Source organism: Harpegnathos saltator, unplaced genomic scaffold (assembly GCF_003227715.2).
Source record: "Harpegnathos saltator strain DR-91 unplaced genomic scaffold, Hsal_v8.6 scaffold250, whole genome shotgun sequence".
NCBI lineage: Eukaryota > Metazoa > Arthropoda > Insecta > Hymenoptera > Formicidae > Harpegnathos > Harpegnathos saltator.
Genome location: NW_020230040.1, coordinates 638,350 through 664,875, shown reverse-complemented (window position 1 = coordinate 664,875; position 26,526 = coordinate 638,350). Strand labels below are relative to the sequence as shown.

Below are 26,526 nucleotides of genomic sequence, written 5' to 3'. Positions count from 1 at the left end.
GGCGCCCGACTCCTGCGAGCGAGCGCTCCCGGTGTCCAGGAGGTACTCCGCGGAGGAGAACCGGTCTCGAGGTATATTCGGACGGCTGCTCGCTGAATGTTTGACGCATCGAGGCGCGGTCACCGCGATACGATCGCCGTCCCCGGTCCCGGTCCTGTGCGATCCTGTGCCGGCCATCCGCTTATCGATTCTCGCGGCTCTTCCCCCGCGTCTTTCTTACCGCTCGCGGAAAAGACGCTCCTGTTCTTTTGTCCTTTACGCACTGCTCGCGCGCGGAACGCCAGCTCCAACTTTAACTCCTCTCTCTCTCTCTCTCTCTCTCTCTCTCTCTCTCTCTCTCTCTCTCTCTCTTTCTTTTTCTTTCTTCTTTTTCTGCGGTTCTATAGTCTTCTGCTAGACATAACTCGTCTTTATTACAGCAACATTTATGATTCCGTTACACATTGACGCACGTAAACCCGCGTATACATACACACACACACACACATACACCCTCGTGCCATTTATACCGTGTCGTTTGGTGTAGCGGTTGGAGATTAAGACTCGATCGGCGAGACGAGATCCTATGGGGGAGAGTCTGAGATCATTTTGTTTTCCTCCGCGTATTTCGCCTTCGTCGGAGTCGGGCTAGGAATGTCTCTCGATTAAGAGATAACGTGACGTCCTTTCTATCAATTCGCTCATCAATTGGATGGCTCGCCGGTATCTCGTTCCTCGGGGCTCACTCGGCGGGATAACGGCTGGGTGTGCGAGACACCCGGTTCAAATTCGTCGCACGTGCGCGCGCGGACGCCATCTTGAGACGCGTGCGAGTGTATCCGATTGTGTTGGCGCATTCCCATGTATTTTTATTAACCCATGTTACCTCGTAGGTGCACCCATGGTCGCGTGCACGCGTCTCTCTCTCTCTCTCTCTCTCTCTCTCTCTCTCTCTCTCTCTCTCTCTCTCTCTCTCTCTCTGTCTCTCTCTCTCTCTCTGTCTCGTGCGTCGGCTCGGTGTCAGACATGATAGCGGGCTGCCGGTAATTCGCTTATCGCAATTAACGTCGATTAAATCGCGCAACCGTTCCGTTCCGGAGCTCTTTCGAGATCTTCGCCGAGTAATTTCCGAGACGATTAACCCGCGCGCGGTTACCTCGCGTTTTACGCGGAGGGGGAGGAGGTTGCTCGCTACGAATACGCAGATTACGACGATTAATGGCGGAGTCGAGAATAAGCTGGGAAGCTCTCGCAGTATTTGTTTCGGCGGCTACCCTCATCCATCACAACAAGTGGCTGATATCTCCGAGCTAATATTTTTGACTGAAAGTGTCTACGCGACTTCGCGCGCCATGATTGCGGTGTGTATACTCCGTCTGTCTTAATTCAGCTCGTAATCGCTGACTCACAGAATGCTGGCTCAACATTTCAGCTCAACTTCTCTTCTCCGTCGCTCTTCTCCTAGTCCCAAGTGGTTTTTTGCGCTTCCGCTCGTTATTACGGCGGGGTCCCTATAACATACGGATCGTATTATCAGCCCGTGCTATCAGCTTAACGTTATCCTAGATCAGAATAAAAGTCCATCCACCTGTTAGGACGGGGCCAATAAATCGATCGTGTTCGAAGATGCTTATGGCAGCGCGACTATAATGAAACGCGGAAGGAGATTAGAAGGGCTCGACCGGTCGAAATCAATTAGCCCGATGAACGTAATGATTAGATTCCTTCCGATGAGAAGGATACAATGACTCGTCCCTCGACGACGGCCCAATCACGATTGCCATATTATGACGACTTAATCCCGTGACATTGGCAATTATAAAAGGAGCTCGAGCTCGCGAGAAGGTCATAAAGATGAGGCGGTGAGCAGCAACTCACGAAGGAGAAAGAGAGAAAACAATTAACTGATTAGACCCCGTGGGCGATAAGAGAAGAGTCGCTTTCGGGAGAAACCTGTGAAACGTTGATTGATTGTTTGTTCACATCTCGCACACATTTCCACAAATCCCACGAGAGATAAAAAAACACTCGACTCCCTTGGCGCACATAAATTGGCGGCATAAATATTTGCGAGGTGGAAATGTAAAAAATATTTTCAGGTCCGCGAGCACAAGTAAAACTGCCGCTTTCGTTTAGCTCGCAAAAATTTGCGCAAAACAAGATCGCGCGGAATCCCTCTCTCGTTGCCTGCCAAACTCATTTACTCTGTCTCGATTAATCGTCATTTCATTTCGTCGCGGGCGTACGTTGCGAATATTTATTAAATGTTTCATCGAGGTTAATAACACGGCCGCTTAATAATAATGCGCGATCGAAAAGTATGATTATTTAGCGGGGCAGGAGGATGAGGGACGGTTAAACGCCGTGCATTTACAATGTGCACGCGTTCGAGCGCGTATGTAACTTTCCAATATAGTGATCGGCGTCGGGCCATATTGGAAACGCCCCTACCCCCCTTCCCCGTGACATTGACAGCATCATTTTGCAAAATGATAACCACTTACCGCCCTGACCTTCTATTCCCAGCATCTCTTTTAAGTGGTATTTACACGCGGACGAAAACAATAGAAAAAAGTTCGTCTCGTTTACTCGCGGGACATTCTTTAATCAGTCTAAAGAAGCAATTCCGCGCGTTCAATCACTATCGACTCCTTTTTTGGCGCACTGGCAAATCTTGACGTATTGCTTACGCTTTCAGCGTCCGCATTGGCCGCCCCTTCGGTCTGAAATTCAATCGTTCGAGTCTGCGTCTCCTCGGCGGCAGACTTATGCTTTAAATCGAGCGAGGCGCGAGTGAACATTACAGTTCGCTTATATTCGAATGTGCGAATATAAATTTATTTAGATATGAAATATCGCATTGCGAGAGACTGGGGCTCGTGCGGAAGAGACTTCAATGCGCGTCACACGCGCGCGTGCGAGAGAGAGAGAGAGAGAGAGAGAGAGAGGCACCCAATAAAATAATTGGAACAAATACCAGAGAGAACGGTGATTCGTAAACCATCGCCACCCCCGAATCCTCGGAGCTTTCGTGAAGCGGAGCACATATTATCGGTGAAGACGATGTAACACGGACGAGCGTATGGCGACAAGTTTGCCGCACTGTGCATAATTAATGAGCGCAGCGCGACTTTCGCGCAGGCCGATTGGTGCAACCAAAATTAATTCAATCTTGCCGAAGTTACCCAACACGCGCGCCCTTTAATCGAGAGGATTACGCGAACCTTCGCGCAGACTGCCCGAAATGTTTTCCAAGTGATTTTCCAAATGATTCCGGCGTATATCGATCTGAAATGGCGATTCTCGCAATTAAACAAAATTCCATTGTACGTTTTTTCCCCTTTCGATGGACACAATCGCTTGGGTTTTTTTTAGATACCTGTGTTTCGTAAACACGACACCCCCATCACGAACGTTGTCGACGTAACATTCATGATTGAAAAGAGGATAAAAAATGGTCGCGATCGATTTCGGTAACGAACAACGAGCATTTTATCGGAGATATCGCATGGGTGGATAATTGATTCAGTTTTCGCTAGTATCTTTTCCTGTGTAAATAATCCGGCGCAGATAATTCTGTTCAATTCGACGAGACAAATATTTCCTGAACTTCGTCGGCCCGGAGATCCAATTCGCGTTCATACAATTACCCGGCGACATATGCGCCGGGTAATTGTATTGTATAATTTCAAACACTGCGCGACGTGTTAGTCGCACCGTGCGAAAATCTTCCGCTCGCGGCACGCTTGGCTTCGGAATGCAGGTGTTTCATTAATTAACGGCGCTGACTCGCCCTATCTTCATATCGTGTTTTAATGAACATACAATTTCATGGTGGCTGTAATTAATCTTGTCACAACCGCCACGATCTTATTAAGGTCCGTTGTTCAACCTCCGCGTACAATTCCGGCGCGGTCGCCATGTTCTACGTCCCTCATCGAAATCGACTCGATAAGATTCCGTCGTCCGACAAATTTGAATGACGTTTCCTCCGAGTCAAGACACGCCCCTTCGGTCGGGACGTTTTTGAATAGCAAATTCGTAGCGAGATTTGATTCCAAGAATTACCATATTTCCGTCGCTTCTATAACTTAGTAAATTCCATGAACGTACCTCGAGCAATTTTACACATTGTTATATTAAAGAGATAAAATCGTCAATTTATTGTCGGAACGGTGAATACGCGGAGAGAATATTGTAGTTTTTTCTCATTTCTTTACAATTTCACGAATATATCTTGTAATAGTGCAGGGACAGAAGAATTTATCTTGTTAAAAAAAATACAATAACTTTAATTTCCTATATTTTAAATAACACATATAAAACGGAAGAATAATAGATGAAGGCAGAATTCGTCGGTTATAAAACCCCACGGTTCGATCGAGAAATTTTATCCACATAAACGTTACATTTTTTAGGCGTAATCAAAGCGGAACTTTCACATAAAACCAGAAAGATCGAATGAAAAGCGTAAAAACCAAGTCCAGGAAAAAGTCGAGGACGTGCGGTGAAAAATAAGGCAATGGAAAAAATATACGACTTCCCGTGTATATCTCGCGTAAGGAACCGCTTCTCATGCAATATGCGCGGAGTCTTTGATCAAAAGTAATATCAGTGCCTTGCGCGCGCGCGCGCGAACAAACGGCGACAGTGATCAGGTTGCGAAGTAAGGTGCAGCGTCGTAAAAAAGCGGCATTGCCGGCGGGCGGATAATGAGACGGACAAACGACGAGGAGGTAACAAATTGGAAAGCGTCGTCGAGGACTGACGACGGAGAGGTCTCAGATTGATTCCGTAATTAATCCAGCTTCAATCTGAGTGGCTGCGTGCCCATTGTTCGTAGTAACGGGGCCATTGCAAATATGAGACGGTTGAATGGCAGACGATGAAAAAACCGGAGAATAGTCGCGAGTGCGGCTCGCCAGATTATTGCGCGATCGTGACTCTTAATCCCGAATTCGCTCGACGACGAGTCGTCGTTCTTTTTAAACGCTCTCGTCATCGTCGCGTCGTCATGCGACGTCGTTGCCGATTTCTTGCACGCCGACTTGGTTCGTCGACTCGCGAATGTTAATTAAATCGGCACAAACGTACGTTGAGATCGAATCTACAACGATTTCCGTCAACGGGCGAATATACAGCGAGATTTTACCGGCGCGAACGTTTCGCTCGGCGAGCAATCTAACGTGAGAATTTTCGCAAAGTTTCATTCCCCGTTGACGGTGCTTTCGAACGGAGTACATGCTAGAAATTCGTCTCGTCTCTTGAATTATTGAAGAGACATGCAGTCCTATCCGGGCCCATATAGCTCGGCACATATTGGGTACGAAAGTGAAAGACGAGTACAGATATCGTTACCGTACATGTAGTACATCTCTCTCTCCCTCTCTCTCTCTCTCCCTCTCTCTCTCTCTCTCTCTCTCTCTCTCTCTCTCTCTCTCTCTCTCTCTCTCTCTCTCGTTTGTCTCTCTCGAGTTATAATACGTAACTCACATATTCATATCCTGTTCGCGGCATCGTGAAACGGGTGTGTACTCTGCAAATCGATATCCATCAGCCGGTTTGTTTTTGAAATTTAGATAGAATCGGAAGCGATGATTGGTGTATATTTGACATAATCCGCGAAACACACGTTCAAGCGCACATCTGTGCAAATAAACGGCCGTGGAACATGCATGTCTTCTAGTTTACGAGGTTGTGTTGCGTGATTTTCGGACGGGATATGCGGGAGAACGTTGACTTCGCTGACGTTCGACTTGGCGTCCGTAACGAAATGCGTTGGAAACTGAGTCGAAATAACCTCGCGTCTCGCGAACGCGTGGACGAGCGCTCGGTTGAATTTCTAATTTAAAAATGAACACGTGCGCGCGCGCGAGTTACACAGGACTCACGCGCGACGAAAGAGAGATATGTAAAGCAAGGAGTGCCCTTCCTTTTTGCTCCTCCGTTATATGGATAATTGCATCGCGCATGCATCTACCGCCACTAAAAGTGTAATTAACCTGCGACGTATATAAAATATTCCATTAAAGATTAAGCACTCACTGTCACTCGCGGCTGAACTCAATTCACCATTCGACGCATTTTTAACGCTCTTTTCTTCCTTTCCGCGAAATGTTTATGCTAATTTTTCGTCTTTCTTCCATTGTCACCGTGGCTTTTAATTTCTGACGCCCGACACCACGGTCGACGGTGGCGTGAAACATGTCCGTGAAATAGAAAGATATATCTCTACGGGGAAATATATGTACTATCTTTTCCCGCGAGAGAGAGAGAGAGAGAGAGAGAGAGAGGAGGACAAGATTTCTCTCAGCCCTGTCCCGCTTGATTGCCCTACCGCGCGTTCAGAAAGTCTAATAAAATAATAAGACAACATATCGCGGCAAATGAACAGCGGAATCTTATTGATATTTCAACGAAGCGCAGTACTGTTAACAATATTATCTTATAGACCAGAAATATTTTCATCTTCATGTGTGCCAGAAGTGATTCCGGCTCGGGAAGTTCCGAAATGAAATCTGTCGAGTGGTTAAAATTGCGAATATGAGAGATAATGAGAGAGAGAGTGAGAGTGAGGGAGGGAGGGAGGGAAAGAGAGAGAGAGAGAGAGAGAGAGAGAGAGAGAGAGAGAGAGAGAGAGGGCCCGATCCTGCGAGTGTAATTTCATTCGAGCGTCGCGCGGTGCTCTTTGGCGCTGTAATGCTTGTTAATAGAGATTCTCTGTACTTGCATTCGCGCACTTTTAAAATTACGGCCGCTTGTGCGGAAGACGCATACTTGCGTCATGTCTGTACGCATGTCTGTACGTCGCGTGCAAATCGTACAAATTCACGACCCGCTCACGTGTCCGCTCGCGCGTATTTGATTGATATCCCGCGGTTGCTCGTGGCGCGATAAGTAGGCTGGCCAATGATAATTACGCGGCTATTAAGTGATATTCGTGCGCAGATTCCCATATGCGAGGCAGATTCGCACGATCCGCCGACGATTATCCGCCGGGACGGCCGCGGGCAAAATTCAAATGCGCTCCGCCGAAAAAGAAGATTGAGTCACTCTCTCTCTCTCTCTCTCTCTCTCTCTCTCTCTCTCTCTCTCTCTCTCTCTCTCTCACACTCTTTCTCTCTCTCACACTCTCTCTCTCTCTCTCTCTCTCTCTCTCTCTCGCGTGTGTCTCGGGGGAGGGTGCCTCGGTGTGAAAATCTATATCGGCTACGTGGCCGCAGATGTGGCGGTGACGAATTTGCAGACGTGAAACTATGCACGACAGCGCGCCATCATCTCCAGTTAGAACGATGTTTGATGTGGCGAATCGATCCTTGCGCCGAGTGAAATTTTCTCATCCTCTCCACTCTCCCGCCCCCTCCTCTCATTCATCCACCTTTCTCTCTCTCTCTCTCTCTCTCTCTCTCTCTCTCTCTCTCTCTTGCGAACATACGGAGACACTCAATCGAGTCTCGCATGTCGCAAGTCGCCGACGTTATAAGCGATTCAATCTCGCTGCAGCGGACGGGACAGAACGAGGTCGTCGAAATCCTTTTCGCGAGACGATACACTTTCGCTAATTGGCACTTTCGCAATGAAGGCGCGCACTCCCAAGTGCACCGTTCTTCGCCTCGGGGGCGCTCTTTCGTTATTTCCCCTCCTCCCTCGCGCCTAGCGACCCTTCCTTCAGACCCTGTCGTGCCCGTTCGATCGTGGCCATGCGGCTGATTCGCGCGGGCTTATTACGCTCACGATCGACTTCGAGTCCAATTCCGCTTTCCTCCGCCGTCTTATTCTTCGCACCGGTATGGCTACATTCGTTATTCCTCCGGAAATCCAGTTGAGAGCCGAATTTACCCTGCGAGCCCGCCTGGGAAACCCCGAAGCGGACAATCGTATTCGGTGAATGAACGTTTACACTCGGGGGACGAAACCACCGGTGGCTAACGAGCGCCAAAAAAAGAGAAAGGAAAAAAGAGAGAGAGAGAGAGAGAGAGAGAGAGAGAGGAAGGAAGTGGAATAACGCTCGGTGAAAAGTTTGAAATGGTTTTTTAATATTCGTCGACATTTCGAGCGTAAATTTCGGCAGAGGACGCTGCATGGCGTCGATATTTTTATTAAAAAAAATATACATATGTATATGGCTGGACGTCGTCATGAAATTTTCCTCTTCCTCGAGACGTTTTATTTTATTTTATTCTTTTTCTGCCTCAATTTTCGTAATCGAAAATTGCGCGCTTGAGACTCGGAAACATCGTACGTGCGGGACACTTTTAACGGCGCGACGCGATGACCGCGTGAAATCCGATTCCCGCAAACGGCATAAATGTCCCGCGTGCGCCGAACTCTTCGCAATTTGTGCGCTAAATATAGATCGCCATTTGCATGTTACATGCGGAATCGCGCGAAATTTGCGGGGAAACACAGCATCCGGCGGGATAATTGACTTTGCGAATATGCGTTTATACCGGTTTGTTATGCTTAAGTCCGCTCACGTTTGCGTTTCAATTTGGGAGGCGGGGCACGAGATTTATGGAAATTTACATCCGACCGGTCTTACAGCGAGTCCAGTAGCTGATGGCACTCGCGAGCGGGATATCGATTATCCGTAGGCGTGCGTACACTCGTTCGCCGCAAGTTTCTCCTCGCAGCGATTGCAAGCAGTTTTAGCGAAAATCGCAATTGGCGATTTAACTGCACGAGCGTAATTAATTACCGGTGAAACAGCGGTTTCTATTAATTCGACTTTAATGAGCCCCGAACGAAGTTATTTCTCGCTCTGGCAACGGGAGAGTATCTCCCGTCGAGCCGCCGCCGCGCAACCTTTTCACGGGCGGTGCTTAATTCTATCAGTCTGACGACGTTCTCTCGTTGTCTTGTTTGTTCGTCGTCGTCTTCGTCGGTCGAAAAATATGCTCGAGACTGTTACGCTACTTCAAGTAGATTTGTCTTCTTCGACATAACTGTCCGATTTCCGTCTCTCGTTCTCGCGCAAACAGGCACAGCTAGCTGGTCATTAGGCGGGAGGAAGCTGTCGGCTCGTTCTCGCGGACACTTCTTTATTCCTCGGCAAATATCCCTCCGAGGATCGCGATTCGTCGAGGAACGACCGGCCGGTTTCGGCTGATCGCCTCCGATGTCCGATCAGGGATCATCCATCGTGACGAAGCGACGCCGAAACGACAAGAAGATGTTGTTTGCGATCGGGACATTGTAACATCATTACATCACCATGATTATTGAGTTCCCGCTTAATTCCGCACGTGGCGCCGAGATTGTAGCGGCTTTCGTAATTCGCGGACGTTATTGCCGGATTACCGTGTACGTCCGGGCGATTTGCATGTTACTCGTCGACCTACATTTACGCGGAGATCACGACGGTAGAATGTGCCTTTCGTGGATGCATCTGCCGGCGCGGCGTTCGCGTAATGACCTTTAATAAGATTTCGAGGTTTGCGAAATGCGCCGGCAATTATTGCAGACATATGGCCCGCTATAAGTCTCGGTGCTCTCTCGCTCGCTCGCGAGGATTCCCGCGCGAAATCATCCGTAAAGGGTGGGGACTACGCTGCAAACCCGAGTGTGTTATTTTGACACGTATAAACCGAAGCTTTCTTCACGCGTTTTTCGTCGTCTGAAATCACGTCATTTGATGCATTTCGATATCACTTAACGCGTTTAAACGTGTTAAACGTGTTGTCGTTTAAGACGACAAGATACGCGCAAAGGAAGCTTCAGCTTATACGCGTCAAAATAACACACTCGGGTTTGCAGTGTAAGGGGGTTTCATTTTTTCGCGATCCGTTATTTTACTTGAGAGCGCCGAGACACGTAAGATCGATATGTTACCAGTATTTGTAAAGCAGTATCGATAGGAAACTCTGGCTGGAAAAGTGGTGGAGCTTGTTACACGAGCATAATTTCTACTCCCGTCTGCGGAGTGTTCGCGAGAGAGAGAGAGAGAGGAGGAGGAGGAGAAGGAGGAGGAGGAGGAGGAGGGGAGAGGCAGAATCAATCAGACGCCACGAGTATCTCGTTTCGATCGTTCTCGGAATTTGTCGGAGAGGTAGAATTAAATAAACTCGCTCCCCGCCTGTAACATAAACAGATTTGTCCGAGCGAGAAAATGGAAGCCGTTGCCGCTGTTCGTCGATTCGTCTAATAGCCGTATCACACTAGCGACTCGCGACTGCGGCTGCGGCTGCGATTGCGATTGCGACTCTTCCTCGACCAATCAGGAAGCGACTATCGTTTGGACGGCTGTCCATTTTTCGAGTCGCAGCCGCAGTCGCGATCAATCACAGAACTCCGTATAATCACGTGACCCGCTCGTCATAATCACATTTATTTAATAGTATGTAGAAGTCGGCGATCATTAGAATAAGGTTATATCTAGTGTTGTTTTATGTGTTACATATTTTTTTTTTAAATGTCAAAACAATTTAATAAGGAGATAGATTATTATTTAGTAGATCTCGTAGAATGTAAACCCCTTCTCTGAGATTGTACGTGTGACAGTATGTTAACAGTATTTAGCCGCAGCCGCGATCGCCAATCGCAAGTGTGATTGGAAAACAAAAAATCGCAATCGCAATCGCAGTCGCAGTCGCAGCCGCGAGTCGCTAGTGTGATACGGTCTTAAGGTTACCCGAGCGACGTCACCCGATCGGCGAATTTAATCACAAAATCCTTCGCCGAGTCCTTGTCAGTGCATGCACTTCTCTTGTCGTTCCTCCATTCGCGCTGTCGTTTCTCGTCAATGATGGTTCGCATCGGCGTCGAATCGTCGCGCGAGTATAATCACGCGAGCAAATGGACAATTCCTCACGATATCGATTTTGTAATCCGCAATCGTGACGGAAACTTTTTCCATTACTAAGGTCACCGCTCTTTTTCTCCTCTCTCTCTCTCTCTCTCTCTCTGCATTTGCACGTCGCGTCCGCCGGCGGTAATCGCGACGGAACGGAGACTATGAGACGTGTCACTCGCTTTTCATCACGACCGAGATTACGGGCAATAAGTGCCGCTTCCCCGCAGACGAGGAGAATCTCGGCACACAGAACGCGTCGCGTAGGCAACACTGCGAAGCAGGAATATCGTTCGGCGTGCCAATCGCGCGAAGGCGAGAAAAAGCTCTCTGCTCGCTCGACGCGCGCAATATCGCTTCATTAAAGATCGCGGCCGCCGTCGTCGCAACGCGCGGCGGGATTTCGAGCTTTAATTTTATCCACGACTTCTTGAGCCGCACTCAAGCGCCGCGTCGCCGTCGCCTGCTTCGACCACGACGACGACGACGACGACGACGACGTTGTGGCGGAATACTTTCTCTGCGACAACCACGGGATCGGATGAAAAGCTTCGCAATTAATCGAATATTCTCCGCGTCCCCGGCGATCTCGCCGCCGTTAAATTAGTAGACAGCCATTAGACGGAGTAATTATAGGCAACGATCGGGATGATCGCGCATCGTTCGACAACGAAGCGCTTCCTCCGACAGAATCCGATTCGATCTCACGCTCGTGTTCACGCTGATGAGAACACCATTTACAGACTTAGTGGCGCTTTCAATCGCGAGTTTAGGCGGCGGGATAACATACGGGCCAAGCTAATGGAATATAAGTAGTCTCGGCTATAATGGATTCCTCGCAGCAATGGCGTTTACGCGATGACTGGCCGAACGAGAGAAATCAGCGAGAGATGACGAGAGATCGAAAAGAAGGAACTTTTCCGCCGCGTTTTGCAACCCTCCCGTGTACTCGGCTTCCATCATCGGATACACAAGCAAGCCTTATTCAGCACGTACACTGAGAAAAATATAATTGAATTAACTATAATCTCACTATATTTTATAGTTCATTTCGCCGTCAAGCATATTTTTATAGTTCGTGGAACCTGCAAAATATAGTAGAATAAACAAAAATATATAGTCAATGATTGTCTGAAATAACTGTTTAGTTACTTTTATCACATGTATGGTAATTTCTCATTCACAAATATAGTGAGATTTAATATTCATATAGTTACATCTGTCATCATTTAGCAAATATTGACTGTACAAAAGAGTTACTTTTACCTACCATTTTATATTTGTATCCATACAATAATTTAAGTTTAACTTACTATAATTCTTAGTAAACATATTATATTTAGTTACACTATGCTAGTTATACTATGCCTATATCGCAATTATTACCGATATTATGGTAATACTTACTGTAAATATGATACTTCGGAGTATAATTTAGTTACTATATCGTTATAGTTCCAAATATCATATACTTTTCTCTCAGTGTACGACTCGGTGATGTGCGCATGCGTCGTGACGGAACGCTAATCTCATCCCTCGTGTAAGCTCTGAAACGGCCGCTCTTGACTCGTCGTACGATATCTGACTGATCCGGCGCGGCTCGCGAGAATAATCGAGTGCGCCCTGTCGAAAATGCGGCAGGAAACTGATGACCTGGGCTAATTTTCCCAGCAATTCACCCGGTCCGCCCGGCCGCCCGCTCGCCGTCGTGGCCTGCCTGCCTCTCGACGGCCGGCGACGGGGAAAGTTGATTACACGACGTCGCCTCTCGGAATTACTATCGTCATTCGTATCGCTTCGCGTCTGTGCTTCGCGGCCCTCAGCTTTTCATCTTACCTGGAGGATTTAGAGTGATAATCAAGTTTTTTCTCTTCTCCCCTCTCCCTCTGGAGCGAGCGATCGACCGATCGCAAGTGTGCGGTGTAATTTGGCGAGCGACTCGTCGAGCAGAAGCTGCGACGAAAGTTGCGCCGCGAGAGACTATTGGTCCTTTGGAAATTTGCGTAACGTGGGAGTAAAGCGCGGTTATCTCGCGGCGTGGAACTTTCACGTGCAAAATTATCGACTCGGTTCGTCGACACATGTGCGTGGCTGAATAAAGTGCCTTAATCTCTCTCGCTATCTCACGTTTCATTTATGCGTATACAAGGACTCTGCATCTTCCCTGCGTGAAATTACTATTTGCGTCGTTACATGCGGAGTAATTTGACGCAAATTACGCGAACACAGTGAGCAAAAGCAAACGTTTATCGATCGGACTTGGGTAACTGCCGCTGTTCGCTCAGCATGTATCAATGATGTAATAATATTGTTACGTACACCTGCGCGGGAGAGACAGTTAAGTTACGGCTTTTAAGTTATCTTTGTCCGGGTCTTTGCTTTACAAATTGAGCTTATTCGGTTGTAAAGTTCCGCCAGTTGGCCGCACACGGTCGCCGCCGACGAGGATCACACCTTTTCCGCGGCGTAATGCGCTTTCACGCGATAAACATGTAAATGCGGGCGACAACGTCGTCGTCGTCGTCGTCGTCGTCGTCGTCGTCTGCGTACTCCGTCGGAAGATTTGTTGGCTCGGATGGAACGTATCGGTCATGTTGGTGAAACGAGACGTCAGATTCGCGTGAAATATCGATATACCGCACGGCCGCGTCTGCGTTATTCCGAATATATCGACCGACGACGAGTCCGCCGAGAGAGTAGACGAGCCCCGCGCGATATAGCCGCGATATTATGGACGATATATGGGCGACTGCGCGCGCGGCATTCGACGCTTCATAGAACGCTGAATGAGGAATGTGGTACGAGGCGAAAAAGTTGGCGGCTCAATCGACTGGCGAGTTTTCGTCTTTGCTTCGAGATTCGCTTACTCAGCCGAACTACAGACGTACCAGAAGCTGAAGGTTCTCTTAATATGCACGCCGAGTGCTGCCGTTTCTCTCTCTCTCTCTCTCTCTCTCTCTCTCTCTCTCTCTCTCGCTCTCTCCCTCTCTCCTTCCTCTCTCGACCTCCAACTCTCAAGCGCACGAGCGTTCGCGCTGGCTGCCTGCAACTCCTGCGACACAATGCAAAATACCAGTCGAACTTACCGCTACTCGGTCACGATATTAACAAAGCTCAGTCGGCCGACGCAAATAGAATCTTACGCCCGTAGTCTAAAATTAGGATCTCCGGATAAAGGCTACGCTGAGAAAGGAGAGAGAGAGAGAGAGAGAGAGAGAGAGCACCCGTGGAAATTCTTAGCGAACACAAATTTCAAGTTCGCGCACAATATCCGCGCGATATTCCTCTCGTCGTGAGCTATTCTTCGGAATATCGCCGCAGACCGAGACGTATGAATTCGTTTTCTTGACTTGAATCGCCGATGGCGGCAACACCGATATCAAGGACCACGGTGAATTTTCTGACGTTCTAACTCTATTCTAACCGCTCCGTTATCGAGTTGATTCTCGCGTATACGGCGGTGGTTATCAAGAGTTTCCTCTTTTTCTTCTTTTTTTTTGAGGAACTCTTCTAGATATCTCTCTCTCTCCTTCTCTCTCCCTCCCTCCCTCTCTCTCTCTCTCTCTCTCTCTCGCTCTCTCTCTCTCGCTCTCCCTGCCGCTCTCTCGATCGACGTGTCACACGGCTGCAATTTCCTCGAACGAATTAGTTTCTCCGACGATCTCGTCCCCGGGAATAAGATTTTGTAACGAAGAGACGGTCTCTCTCTCTCTCTCTCTCTCTCTCTCTCTCTCTCTCTCTCTCGATGAGGTGCGCGAGAACGGCGAAATGAATATCTACGAAATATCGCATCGCCCATGCTTGACGAAGTACGGGCGCGCGTTATCTGCCGTAGCTCGATACGCGCGCTCGCGGCATAATTTTCACGCTGGGACGCGGTCTAATTGTTTCTCAAACAAAATTTAACGACGTAACGCGAGGTGCCCGCGGAAACGCGGGCCTGGCCGGTCGGCCGATCGATTGATCATGCAATTTCCAAATTTCCAAACAAATTACCGGACGACGGCGAAAATTCTGTAAACGCGATTTCGCCTGAAATTATTCAGGCGCGGCGGGAATTCCGCGCGATGATCGTCGATGATGATGCGGTGATGCAATCGGTAAACTCGATCACTCGTTGCGCCAATAAGTAACGTCACGGTTGAAAACTCCTGCTCCCGCTGCTTTCGCGAGAGAAGAAGCTGCCTCCGAACACTCCGCGCGACATTTGCTCGCGGTCTCGCTCGTGCCCCGCCACGAATGTGCAACGCAGCACTTCGTTCCAGTGCGCAGTGCGCGCATTAGAATTGCATTAGAATCGGTAATGCACACGGCCTTCTTCTTATCGAATCAAGCGTGCTATGATAAACGCGACCTTCCGCGTCCTCTTCGTGTACACGCTTAACTCGCGCCACATCATCCCCTAACTGCATTCGAGCAATCTGCCCTTTGACGCAGCCACTCGCGCATAAGTGCATCGTAGGGACCACCAACGGCAAAGCCGCTGTGTATATCGGCGGCGATCGTCGTTTCCGCTTGAGCGTGACGCGCTCTCGACTAACTGCGACGGTAACATTTTTAATTAAACGCATTCCTCCCCCTTACGCGGCGCTCCGCTTCGTCCGAGATTGACTCGAGTCGAAGGGGAGGAAAGAGGACGCGGAAAAAAGGGACGAGACGTGCCTCGCCGGTGATTCCGAGCGATCGCCGTCGAGACGGACATTCATCGCGCCGTCGCGCCGTCGCTCGCCGCAAATTGTAAATCCGACGGAGCCGCTGCGACCCCGAGCCGGGACGACTCGCGACGGTCAACGACGGGAACGACGAGTTTCCCGGATGCGCTTCATCACAGATGAATTACGCCGCTTGTTCTCTCCGTTGCAGTCGTCTCGCGCTCGGAGTCGCTCTAGAACCGTTTGTACAATCCACGAGAGACGAGAGACGCGCGCGTGTCCGGCGCACAAAGGACTCGCGTCGTTCGATTGGCCTTGTCGCTGGTGGAGTCACGAGTGGACCAAAGGGAAGAGGAGGAGACCAAAAGCGAGGAAGGAGGAGGAGGATATTTTTTGACGAAGAGACACAAGGGTGGACCATCGGCTCGGCCAATTCGTACATTGGACCGTGCCGGGTTCGGAGCTTACCTATCCTCGCGCTTATCTATCCTTGGGGCCACAACCGTAGAAGAAATAAAACTAGTCAATTACCCGGACGGGGAGGAGGAGGAGGAGGAGGACAGGCCAGGCAGGGAGGGCCAGGGGCAGGCTGCGGAGAGGGAGCGCGCGGAGGGAGCCGAGATATTTTCTAGACATTTACAAGCACCCCACCGGTATCATTACCCAGCGGCGAACTCGCGCTCGCTTCCCCGACGTACGTATTTTTATCCGGCATACGAGCGAGAGAACAGCGACGTGTGCAACAGTCGCTGCGGTTACACGCCAGCACGCGCGAACACCGAGGTGACCTCTCCTCTCGCCGGGCGAGAGCTCGGCCCGATAGAGGCCCGGCCAGTTAGAGCGATTCCAAGTGTTAAGCGCGAACCGATCGCCAGGTACTGTGCACAGCCACCTCTACAGCAGAGAAAGTGTGTTGTACTTGTTGCACGAAATGTCTTGAGTGTAAGTGTATTCGATGTCGATGTCGATCTCTCGCGGTCTTCACCGGTTGGCATGCTACCGAGCACGTTGATCGATTGTCAATTAGCCGCGCGGCGAGACCCGCCGACGGCTCATTGCCATCATCGTCACCATCATCATCATCATCATCATCATCATCATCATCATCATTATCATTATCATTGTTATCGGATTTGCGCATCGTATTTGCCCGTGCATGCTGTGTGGAATGCGTACATTGTTTGACGGCAAAGTCCATCGTGTATCGATCCGCGAAGGGCTAGTCGCGTATGTCTCTGTGTCTGTCTGTCTGTCTGTCTGTGTGTTCGTGAACCGAATGAAACGAAGATCGAGCGAAGATCCAACTGGACGATCCTTCGACTTAGCTGATAGGCGCTCTTAAGGCGCGGGGTGCCGCCGGAGCGCTCTTCCGCGCGCATGCGCTCGCCGAAAATCGGCGAGCGGTTTGATCGCGGGATAATCGCGGGATAAACCTCGGATTTGGGTGGCACCTACGGTACGAGAAAAATCTCCGAGTCTGAAAATACAAGCACGGCCGACGGTCTAACGTGTACTTTTCGCGGCGTTGCGTGCGGATAGTCCCGCTTCCGCAGTGAACGCTATTAGCGGCTTACACTCTCCTGCATTGCGGCACGGGAAGAACAGTATGTGCGAAACTTTTCAACAAAGTCACGACCCGGTTTCCCGCCGATGTATACATGTATATATATATATATATATATATAGATAGAGTGTCCGGGATCGGAAAAGTGTCTTGGGAACGAAAAATTGTGAAGATTAATCGGGTGAAACTGAGAAGAAGAGCCATGCACCATTTTGCAAAAATCGCAGTAATTATCAGGTCATTAATGATTGAAAATAACTACATCTAGAGGCTCTTTTAATTAACAACTTGAAAATTTGCCTACTTATTTACAAAATGGTAAAGGACATTTTTGTTCAGAATGACCTAATCTACAATTATATGACGGCTATTGTGTCTGGCAATAGATATGAGTATATTGAACTCTGAACCCTGAGTCTTGAACCTGTCGCTGGACACAATAGCCGTCATATAATTGTAAATTAGGACATTCTGAAGAAAAAATCCCTTTCCGTTTTGCAAATAAGTACGCAAATTTTCGAGTTATTAATTAAAAGAGCCTCTAGATGTAGTCATTTTCAATCAGTAATAACTTAATAACTATTGCGATTATTTTGCAAAATGGTACTTGACTTTTCTTTTCAGTTTCATCTGACTAATTTTCACAATTTTTCGTTTCCAAAAAATCCCGGACAGTGTGTATATATATATACATATGTATACACATCGAGAGAGAGAGAGAGAGAGAGAGAGAGGGGGAGAGAGGGGGGGGAGGAGGGAAGTAAAAAGGGAGAAGAACATTGCAGAACCAAATTTTTCTCAGCTTTTTAATCTCTCCGCGCTGCGTTTGATTGCAACCGTTTCCGAAATGAAATTTAATAGTGACCGCTTGCGTGTCGTCGCTAACGTCACATTGCACGCGTCAATATTAATTAGTGGCTGTAATTAAGACACGACATTTAGTCGTGGTAGATCACGGCTGAATTCCCCGAGGTCTGACCGGTTAGGTCCGATGGAGATGACATATCCGCGTATCGACGTGCCTTGAGAGCGTTCCATTATCGTGATGCATTCAATGCATGCGCGCAAAACAGGAACCATTCGGACACGTAGACACTGCACTCACACTTGGTTCTCTCTCTCCCCCTCCCCCTCCCTCATCGCTCTCTCCTTCCCTTCCATATGCTCTCTGTCTTTCCTCCCTCTCATTCTTTTTCCTACGTCTTTCGCATCTCTCGTAAATGAAGTCGCAACGTCGTAAAGCGTGCATTTCCGAGGCCAGAGAATTGTAACCGGGGAAATGATATGAAAGGGCAAAGTTCGCGGTTTCTGCAAACGGTATACGCAATAGCGAGGTCGATAACTGGACTGAAAAGTCTGCATTCAAGCGAGAGAGAGAGAGAGAGAGAGAGAGAGAGAGAGAGAGAGAGACAGAGGAAGGGAGGCTGGAATTTTGCCCGAAATATGAAACACTGCCTAGTCTTTCCTTTTGCACTTTCAATCGACAGAATATCGCGCGGACTATCGCGTGTTCATACCTCCGAAAATATGTTCGTACAATTTTATCTCTTTTTACTCGGACATCAATCGTCGGCGACGCGTACGAAAAGCACCGCAGGACTTCGCGTGTACGTGTGTTTTCTTTCCTCCGCCTTCATTATTCCCTACTCTCAGTCAGTCTCAGTTATGGAATTTGACATTGTACTCGGGCGTCTTCGGTTTATTTTTCGAGACCCGCCTCGGAGCTTCTGAAAGTATATCGCGCGAGTGCAAATGCAAGGTTTGAAAAGATTGTCGTGCAAGTTGTCGTGCAAAAAGATTGTCGACAAGTTTTCCGTGGAGAGCCCGATGAAAGGGACGCACAGACTCGCTCAGTGGCTTTCGCGAAATGCACTTTTGCGTTTATTACATTTTCGTCCTGGCGACGGCACCCGGGATGCGAGCGGTATATTACGTATCCGTCGAAAGAGTCTCATTCTTCCGTCGCGTCGCCGAGACACACTCTTTGATCTGCGTGCATTTGTCTCGTATAACCTCGCGTCCGTCTCTCTCTCCCTCCCTCCCTCTCTCTCTCTCTCTCCCCCCCCTCTCTCTCTCTCTCTCTCTCTCTCTTTCGCCTAGTTGCGCATCCTCCCCGCAGGGCGATAATCCCTGCGCCGCGTCGTTACTGCAGGCACAAAAGTTCGGAACGATGTCGTTGACATTTATTCCGTTTTAAGCAGCCCCAGAAATAGCGCGGTTTATGACGTGCAACTTGACGCGAGCCGGGCTATTTACAAGAGCGTCGCGGATCAGGAATGTCGGAGAGAGGTCTCTTGACACCAGGCCGCGTCGTATTTTGGTCAGTGCTCTCCGGAGACCGCCGCGTCGTTGCGTCCGATAAATCCTGGAATAGACCTAGCCGGACGAGGGGTGGACTAACGTCAGCTTGCCGAGTTCCCATCGCGAAATTCCCGCGCAGGTCACTCGAGTTGTACGCCCCGTTACGGTGAACTGTGCGACACGGAACGTTAGCGCGTAATCCGCTCTTCAAAACGCCGAGGATCGTTTTGCGCGCGCGCGTCCGTCCGTAGAATCAAAATTTAACAGCCGGCATGATTAAAGCTCGCCCGGGCCCGCAAGCGGAAAGGAAGAAGGCAAACGAGCCCGGAGAATTGTTTAATCGAAATAAATATTAATTCGCTGCTGCTGTACACGTTTTATGACGCGCCCCGTGGGAGGAGAGCCCGCTCGCCCGCTCGCTCGCTCCTCCCCCTCCCCCGGCCGCGTTCCCCCCGGCCGAGGGAATGACCGATGTCCGAAGGCGATTTAATTAAACTTGCATAATATCAAGAGGACTGCGCGCGCGCTGATTGCCGACGGCAGGCTTTGGCGCCTTCGAGGGAAAGTTTACCGTCCGGTGCCTTCTTGTCGCGCCTCGGTTAAGCACAGCCAGAGGTGAATCTTTCGTCTTGGAGACGCGCCCGCGCGCGCTGTTCTCACCTGTTTTTGAATTCAATCTCCTTTCTCTCTCCGTGCCTCCGGACGAAAGCCTGGAATTTCAGGAACTCGAATAACGTCGGATTTCTCAGCCGGCATAAAGCCGAGCGCGCGATCCGTCGCGCACTCGGACTCGCCTCTTATCTTTGTTATCGCTCGGTCGAGCAGGCCAGACAGTGTACGCGTTTCGCGGAATTTTCCGCCTGTAATTTTACGGCTTCCTGTCCCGTTCGTTTCCTCTTTTTGTTCTCACGTGAATATATGAGCTCGCCCGGCTTTTGGGATAAACGTAACTCAATCGTCGTCTATGTAGTGGTAGCGCTAAATTTAAATTTCGATTCGTTTACATCGCATTTAATTAATCATCTGTTTCCCGCGAAGATAATGTATCGCGCATACGTGCCGTTGATTGCCTTCGAGATGCCTTTGTGAATTTTGCGCGCTAATTAATTATTCGCTCGTCCGTTCTCGCGGGCCGGGAACTGGAACGTGCACGCGCGGAATTTCGCGGGAAAATAGACATCTGCCTCTTCCGTTTTAACGCGCACTCGAGGCGTGTTTTTTCCTCCTTCTTTCAAGAAGCACGTTCGTACCGCCGACTATTTAGTCTGCTAACTGTTACACTTCGCCGCGCGTAAAGTGACTCAGACGCGGAATATCAGACACGTTGGTATCCGACTTCGCGTGAACTCGCGCGTGAACTTCGTGAAACGATTTTAATTTAATAAATACGCTGTTGGAGATATTCGATTGATGTTAGAAATTGATGTTAGGAAATCGCGGGGGGAGGGAGAGAGAGAAAGAGAGAAAGAACGCGCTGTTCCACGCTGATAAAATCGACAAACTCTGATCGAAAGAACCGTCGCGAGGAACAAGTTGGCGGCGCGTCCGCGGCACTTCGTACCGCAACCCGCAACGTGCACATTTATACATACACACAGCGGATGAAAGGGATCTTTAATTAAGGGCTCGGTGACACAGTTTCATTTACTTTAATTTACTTGGCCGTTTACTTGGCCGTTTCGCGACCGGCGGAAAACTCGCGCTTGTGCGCACTCACGCTCCGCGCTCGCGCGTGATGTCGCGTCGCTTCTTCTCGCTGGCCTGATCCTTTGACTCATCCTCTGATCCAGCTCGTCCGTTCTTGCTATCGCGTTTATCCGCATGATCGTCCGAACGCCGCGCCGCCGCACCGGCGGGAGAACACCATTTATTTGTCCCGATGCGCAACGCCGCCGCGCACAGCAGGTTGCCGTTTAAATATTTACACCTTAAGTGAAATATATTTCTTCTGATCGGCCTGCAAAGTACACCGGTCCGGGCGTTTCGCTGTTTACGTATTGCCCCCGCGTTCTCTCCCTGCCTTGAGCACCGGCCAACATCCACATCTTCTTCGGCCGCTTCTGCAAGCGCGTCTTCCGCTCGTTCGAGGCGGAGAGCACCTCGCAAGAGCTCGGAGGAGGAGGAGGAAGAGGAGGCTTACAGTAAATATGTAAAATCGCGAGAAAGAGGACGATGGGAACGATCAAGCCGCCACCTTTAAGCGTAAGCAGATCCAAGACTATCGATAGCTCCGTCGTGTAATATTTTAAGATCGCCCTCTCCCACTCTTTAATTCTCTCTCTCTCTCTCTCTCTCTCTCCCGAGATCCAGGTCACGTGTACACGGCGAAGGATATTTGTGCAAACATAAATCGCTTAATCCAATCGGGAATTTGCGCTTCGCCGGCCTTCGCCGTTGGAGTCGCGCATATAGATGGCCGACAAATCGCATCCTTATTGGCTCATTAGTTAGTTTCCCGGACCTTCTGCTCCTCTTATCAATTTAGGTCTGCCGACCTGCCGGAAGGATAGATACTCCCACGATCACAGAGACACTTGTGTCGCGTGAAAAAAACGGTCGCTTCGTCGCTTCAGAGATCGACGATCATTTTTTGCGCCTACGTCTACAATTGGGAGTATCGATCGGACGGCGAAGAGCCGTCAGTTGACAGCGGTATACAGGGTGTCCTGTATAAACCACCCGTTCACCCCTTCTAAAATCTAGAAAATTAATCTTTTTGGGGATCTGAAAATTTTTTATAGCTATGTCGGGTACGCTCTTTTGATCGGTGATATTATCAACTTCCGGCTCCGACCGGAAGTGGGTCATCCAGACCGGAAGATCGTTTTTTGAAATGGAACATGCATATTTTTATTGCGGATTCCAATTCTACGCGTAAAAAAAACGTAATTTTGGTTTGAAAATTTTTTTCGAAAACGTCATTTTTGACCTCTAAATGACCTTTACATTAGAGCTTCGGGTCCGGTCCGCACGAAATCCCTTTCAAACCTCGTATTATCGCTCTGAGCTCTGTAAGGAACAACGGTGAATATTGACAAACAGCGAAGACAGCACTGTTATTTTCTGGACAATTCAGTCCCTGAAGTTTGAAACCCTCAGTTTTAAGCTCAGTTTTAAGTTCAAAGCAAAAGTGCTGGAATATCCTCAAAAATATTGACAATTCGACGCCGGCAAAACGTGCTACAGAATTTGCTACAGAAAAGACGCACTCGGTGGGAACGTTCGCGACGTTCGCCATTCTTCGGAGCACCCGTGTACAAATCTCAGCACAGTACGACTTCTTACGAACACAAGCAAGGATATCCACGGGATATCCGTAACCATTATATTCTTCCGTTGACCTGGATCGCGAGCTCTTCTCCCATTGCCGTTTAAGAGAGCCGCGGGTCTATTAGGGCCAATGAGCTTGCATTTTCGGCGATATCACACCCGAGCCTAATCGCGTCGTCGCTTTTCCAACAGTAACGTCTTTCGCGCCAGTGTGAGCGAGAAAGAGAGAAAGAGGGGCGAGGGGAGGGAAGAGAGAGAGAGAACCCGGGTGGTGATAGCTCGCCGGTTTATTTATCGCGGTGGCGTGATTTGCGATTGCAATTTTAACTTTACACAGCTCCGGCTTAAATGGCGCGGTACCATCTTCTTCGTGAAAGGCGTGAAAGGCGTGAAAGGCCGGCGCTCGTAAAGCAGCTGTTTGCCGCGAAGACGAAGAACCGGGCTCAACGCGGCTCGTCCTCACCCTCGCGCGCGTCCTCAGGACGACGAGGATACCTCTCTCCCCCCCCCCGCCCCTCTCTGCCGGACGTGAATTTACGATACTACTGGCCGGTAGGGTTAGCTCGTTGTTCTCTCAGCTCGCGGCATGATGAACGCAGCCTCGGACGGACTCCTATCTACTATTTTTCGCAAAGCCACTCCGCCGCTCCGTTACGTTTTATTACGCCGCGGCGCGATCGAGCGGTTCTCAGGAGCGGTTATTTACGCGCCGGAATGTAACGAATGCGCGTGCGCGCAATACGCGATTAATGCGCAACGCGGACGATAATTCCTCGTTATCGATACGTTGCATGAATTTCCGATAGAAATAACGACGAGCTCGCGAGGCGAAACTCCCGAGTCCTCTCGAAAGTCCGAAGCCGCAGATTACCGGGAGAGTCTTACGTGGAGGATCCTGAGATCTCATTAATTACCTTCTCGAAGGTTGATTAATGGCATCGATAGTAATATCTTTATTAAACTTTGTTTCTCGTCGGGGTACAGTCGACCTCGGATCCACGAATCGCCCGTGTAGCTCTCTCTCTCTCTCTCTCTCTCTCTCTCTCTCTCTCTCGTAACTGAAAAGCAAACCGTTGTCAGCGACAATCCATTTATATTTCCCAACGGCCACGAAAAGACAACGAGAGGATCGAAAGTCCTCCCGATGTTGACTGCGGTGTCTGACCGATAGAGATCCCGGCAACAATCCATCGGCGAGATCTCTTCCCTCTTGGACGAAAATGTCGCCTAATTGAATTTGCTCGTCCTGATTGGACTGTGACCGGTCCTGCGACTTCGCGATGCTAACGGCGTGACCCTCGAGAGCAGGTAGTAGGAACCCTCTCCCCGAGATCGTTAGATCAACTTCTTTCTGCGTCATTGCCGAAGTAGGTCCCGGCCCAAGCTCGGCTGGAACTTTGTAAGAGGCTTATTATTATACTTGCACGTGTTGTCTCCTGCTGCGGGAATAAACCATGTGCCGTATCTGTCGGTCTTGCCGCCTTATGCTCGATTGCCACGCGGTTGTTTAAATCGCAGTTGTTGTTCGGTGTGTTTGTCAGTGTTACACGACAACGGTGTGTTAACCTTCGCAAATGGAGTTGCAAGCGGAGTATGACTAATCGGTCGAATTTCGCTCGTGGAACGCGAGACGAGGCACAGAGCGACATCCCGGCGGCGTCCGAAGACGCGACGAGAAAATGTCTCGGGTTTCTCGAAAAATCCGGGATCTACTTACTCTCATCTCGATTTGCGACAAATGCCGCCTGATCGTATCTTCTACGTGGCATGGCTTGATTATCGGGGGGGAGGGGGGAGGGGTATTGTCACAAAAGAGATCCCGGCGCAAACACAATGTAACGTACCTATTAATCGTCATTTCTCGCTCAACAACTGTTATTCGTGCTTCATTTTTCACTCCTTGAGAAATTCATTGTTGAGTAGGAAATTACGACCAACGGCTAATGTTGCGTATTACATCGTGTTTACTCGGGTATTATAGTCGGTTCATCTCACGCCGATTTACGAGTCGGCCAAACTTTATCGGTTTCACAGTAAGAAAAAGGAAAAAAGGGAGGGAGGCGAAGTATCAACGGGGCGAATATCGAATGTATTTACGGAATTTTGACGATCCGCGCGCGCGGCTGCAATATCGAATGCGCATGAAAACCATATTATTTACACTGCATGACGTCGCACCGTGCCGAACACGCTTTACCTCCAATTGTGGTCAACACACGTGTACACCTTCGTGCAAACGAACGACGGATAAAAACAATCTATTAATCGCGCGGGTCGAGATTGAACTGGATATTAATACGAATGAAGTTTTCTCCTAGTCGAAATATGACGAGCGACGACTCGTATGCCTGGACTCGTGTGCATTCATTTATACGCGGTTAAAATGTAAAACCTATTCCCGAGTGACTAATTAGTCCGCGTACATGTCTTGCATGAGTAGTGCGCGTGTTGCCTAATTAATGTTACGTGTCCCTTCGCCCTGTTTCTTTTTTTTTCTTATTTTCACCGACGCGCGCTTTGACATCTCGCGCTTTGTCGCACGCAAGAGAACTTGCGTTTCCGCGCGAGTTCCGCCACGACGATGAAAAAAAAAAAAGGAAAAAAGAAAAACAAATCATTCGGGCGTGAATTTTCTTTCCTCGGCGCACTCCATCGCGCAACCTTCCCTCCAGACGCGGAAGAAGCGCGCCGCTAACGAATGAATATGACACTTTGCTTGTTACACGTCTCTCTCATAATTACGACACGTTTCGACGCGGCCCAAGCATCGACGGGCGGGGCCGCCGGTTGTTTGCTCGCTTGAAACGCTTCGCGAAGCCGAACGAACCGAGCCAGTCTTTTGACCGCGAGTACTCGCGTGCCCGAGCGCAGACATGTCGATGTACTTCTTCCGGCTGCGCAACCTGCGCCGGCAGGCGGAGGAGGAACGCATGAAGCAGCAGAGGCGCGGCAAAGGCAGCAAGGCCAGCCAACTTGGGACCAATCACACGGACCAGCCTCAACCGACGGCTGGATCCATGCAGTGCTGCAACCGGGTACATCGGGGCCCGAGCAGGCTCTTCGAGCGGGCCCCTCTGCAGCCCAGCGACTCGCTCGACGAAATCGCCTTCCAAATTCCGAGGTAAACTCTTTCTCTCTCTCTCTCTCTCTTCCTCTCTTTCTCTCTTTCTCTCTTTCTCTCTCCCTCTCTCTCTCTCTCTCTCTCTCTCTCTCTCTTTCTCTCATTGTACAGAGTGTAACAGCAACATACAGGTTAGTACGACGGGTTGCTTGCCCCTATTCGGACGATAATGCAGAGATTGCCGAAAAAGTCACTCGTTGACATTGTTGATAATGATATTTGCAGTGTTCCCAGTTATGACAAATGCAACTATAACTTTGCACCGTGATCGTTGTGACAGTTTATCGACCGTTTACCGACGGAGGAATCGAGCCTCATTGAATTAAGAAAGATGTTTAAAAAATGAAACTGAGAAATAAATATTACGGAATTAAGCAGAATAAATAAGAGTAACACCTAAAGTGATAAATAATACAACATATTTCCTGGTTTCTTAATTGCTTTCTTACGTTGAAAGTTTTATAAAAATTAGAGACTAGAAAAAACGACATAGAAATATTTAAAAGTCTTATATACTGTATTTCATCCATGTTTCTACAAAAGATCGCTTCTGCAAAAGTACGAATGGACTAGAAGTATAAATATTGGTTGCAACTTAATCGACCGCAACCTATCAAGCGACATATTTTCGGTAAATTACAGTCTTGTATCTTGACGCCTCTTTAATCGAAAATAGAACCTGTTTTTCGAAATTTTTTGCAGCTTGATAGTTGCGGTCAATGAAGTTGCAACCAATATTTGCGTTTCTAGTCCACTCATACTTTTGCAGAAACATGGAAATACATGAAATACAATATATAAGACTTTTAAATATTTCTGTACCGTTCTTTCTAATCTCCAATTGCTATCG

General features: G+C 48.9%; 1 protein-coding gene across 18 annotated transcripts in view; it reads left to right on the top strand.

Annotated features, from left to right (window-relative positions):
• SLO2 (slowpoke 2) overlaps window positions 1–26,526 on the top strand; it is a 135,361-nt gene that overhangs the window by 14,231 nt on the left and 94,604 nt on the right. For 2 of the 18 annotated variants that reach the window (XM_025299042.1, XM_025299028.1), the window contains exon 1: window positions 24,459–25,676. The exons of 15 other annotated variants lie outside the window; for them this stretch is intronic. In XM_025299042.1, coding sequence (XP_025154827.1) covers window positions 25,429–25,676 — 248 coding nt within the window. In that variant the 5' untranslated portion in view covers window positions 24,459–25,428. Of the gene's footprint in view, window positions 1–16,201; window positions 16,296–24,458; window positions 25,677–26,526 lie in introns of those variants that run through there. One more of the 18 variants, XM_025299026.1, reaches the window with a different exon arrangement.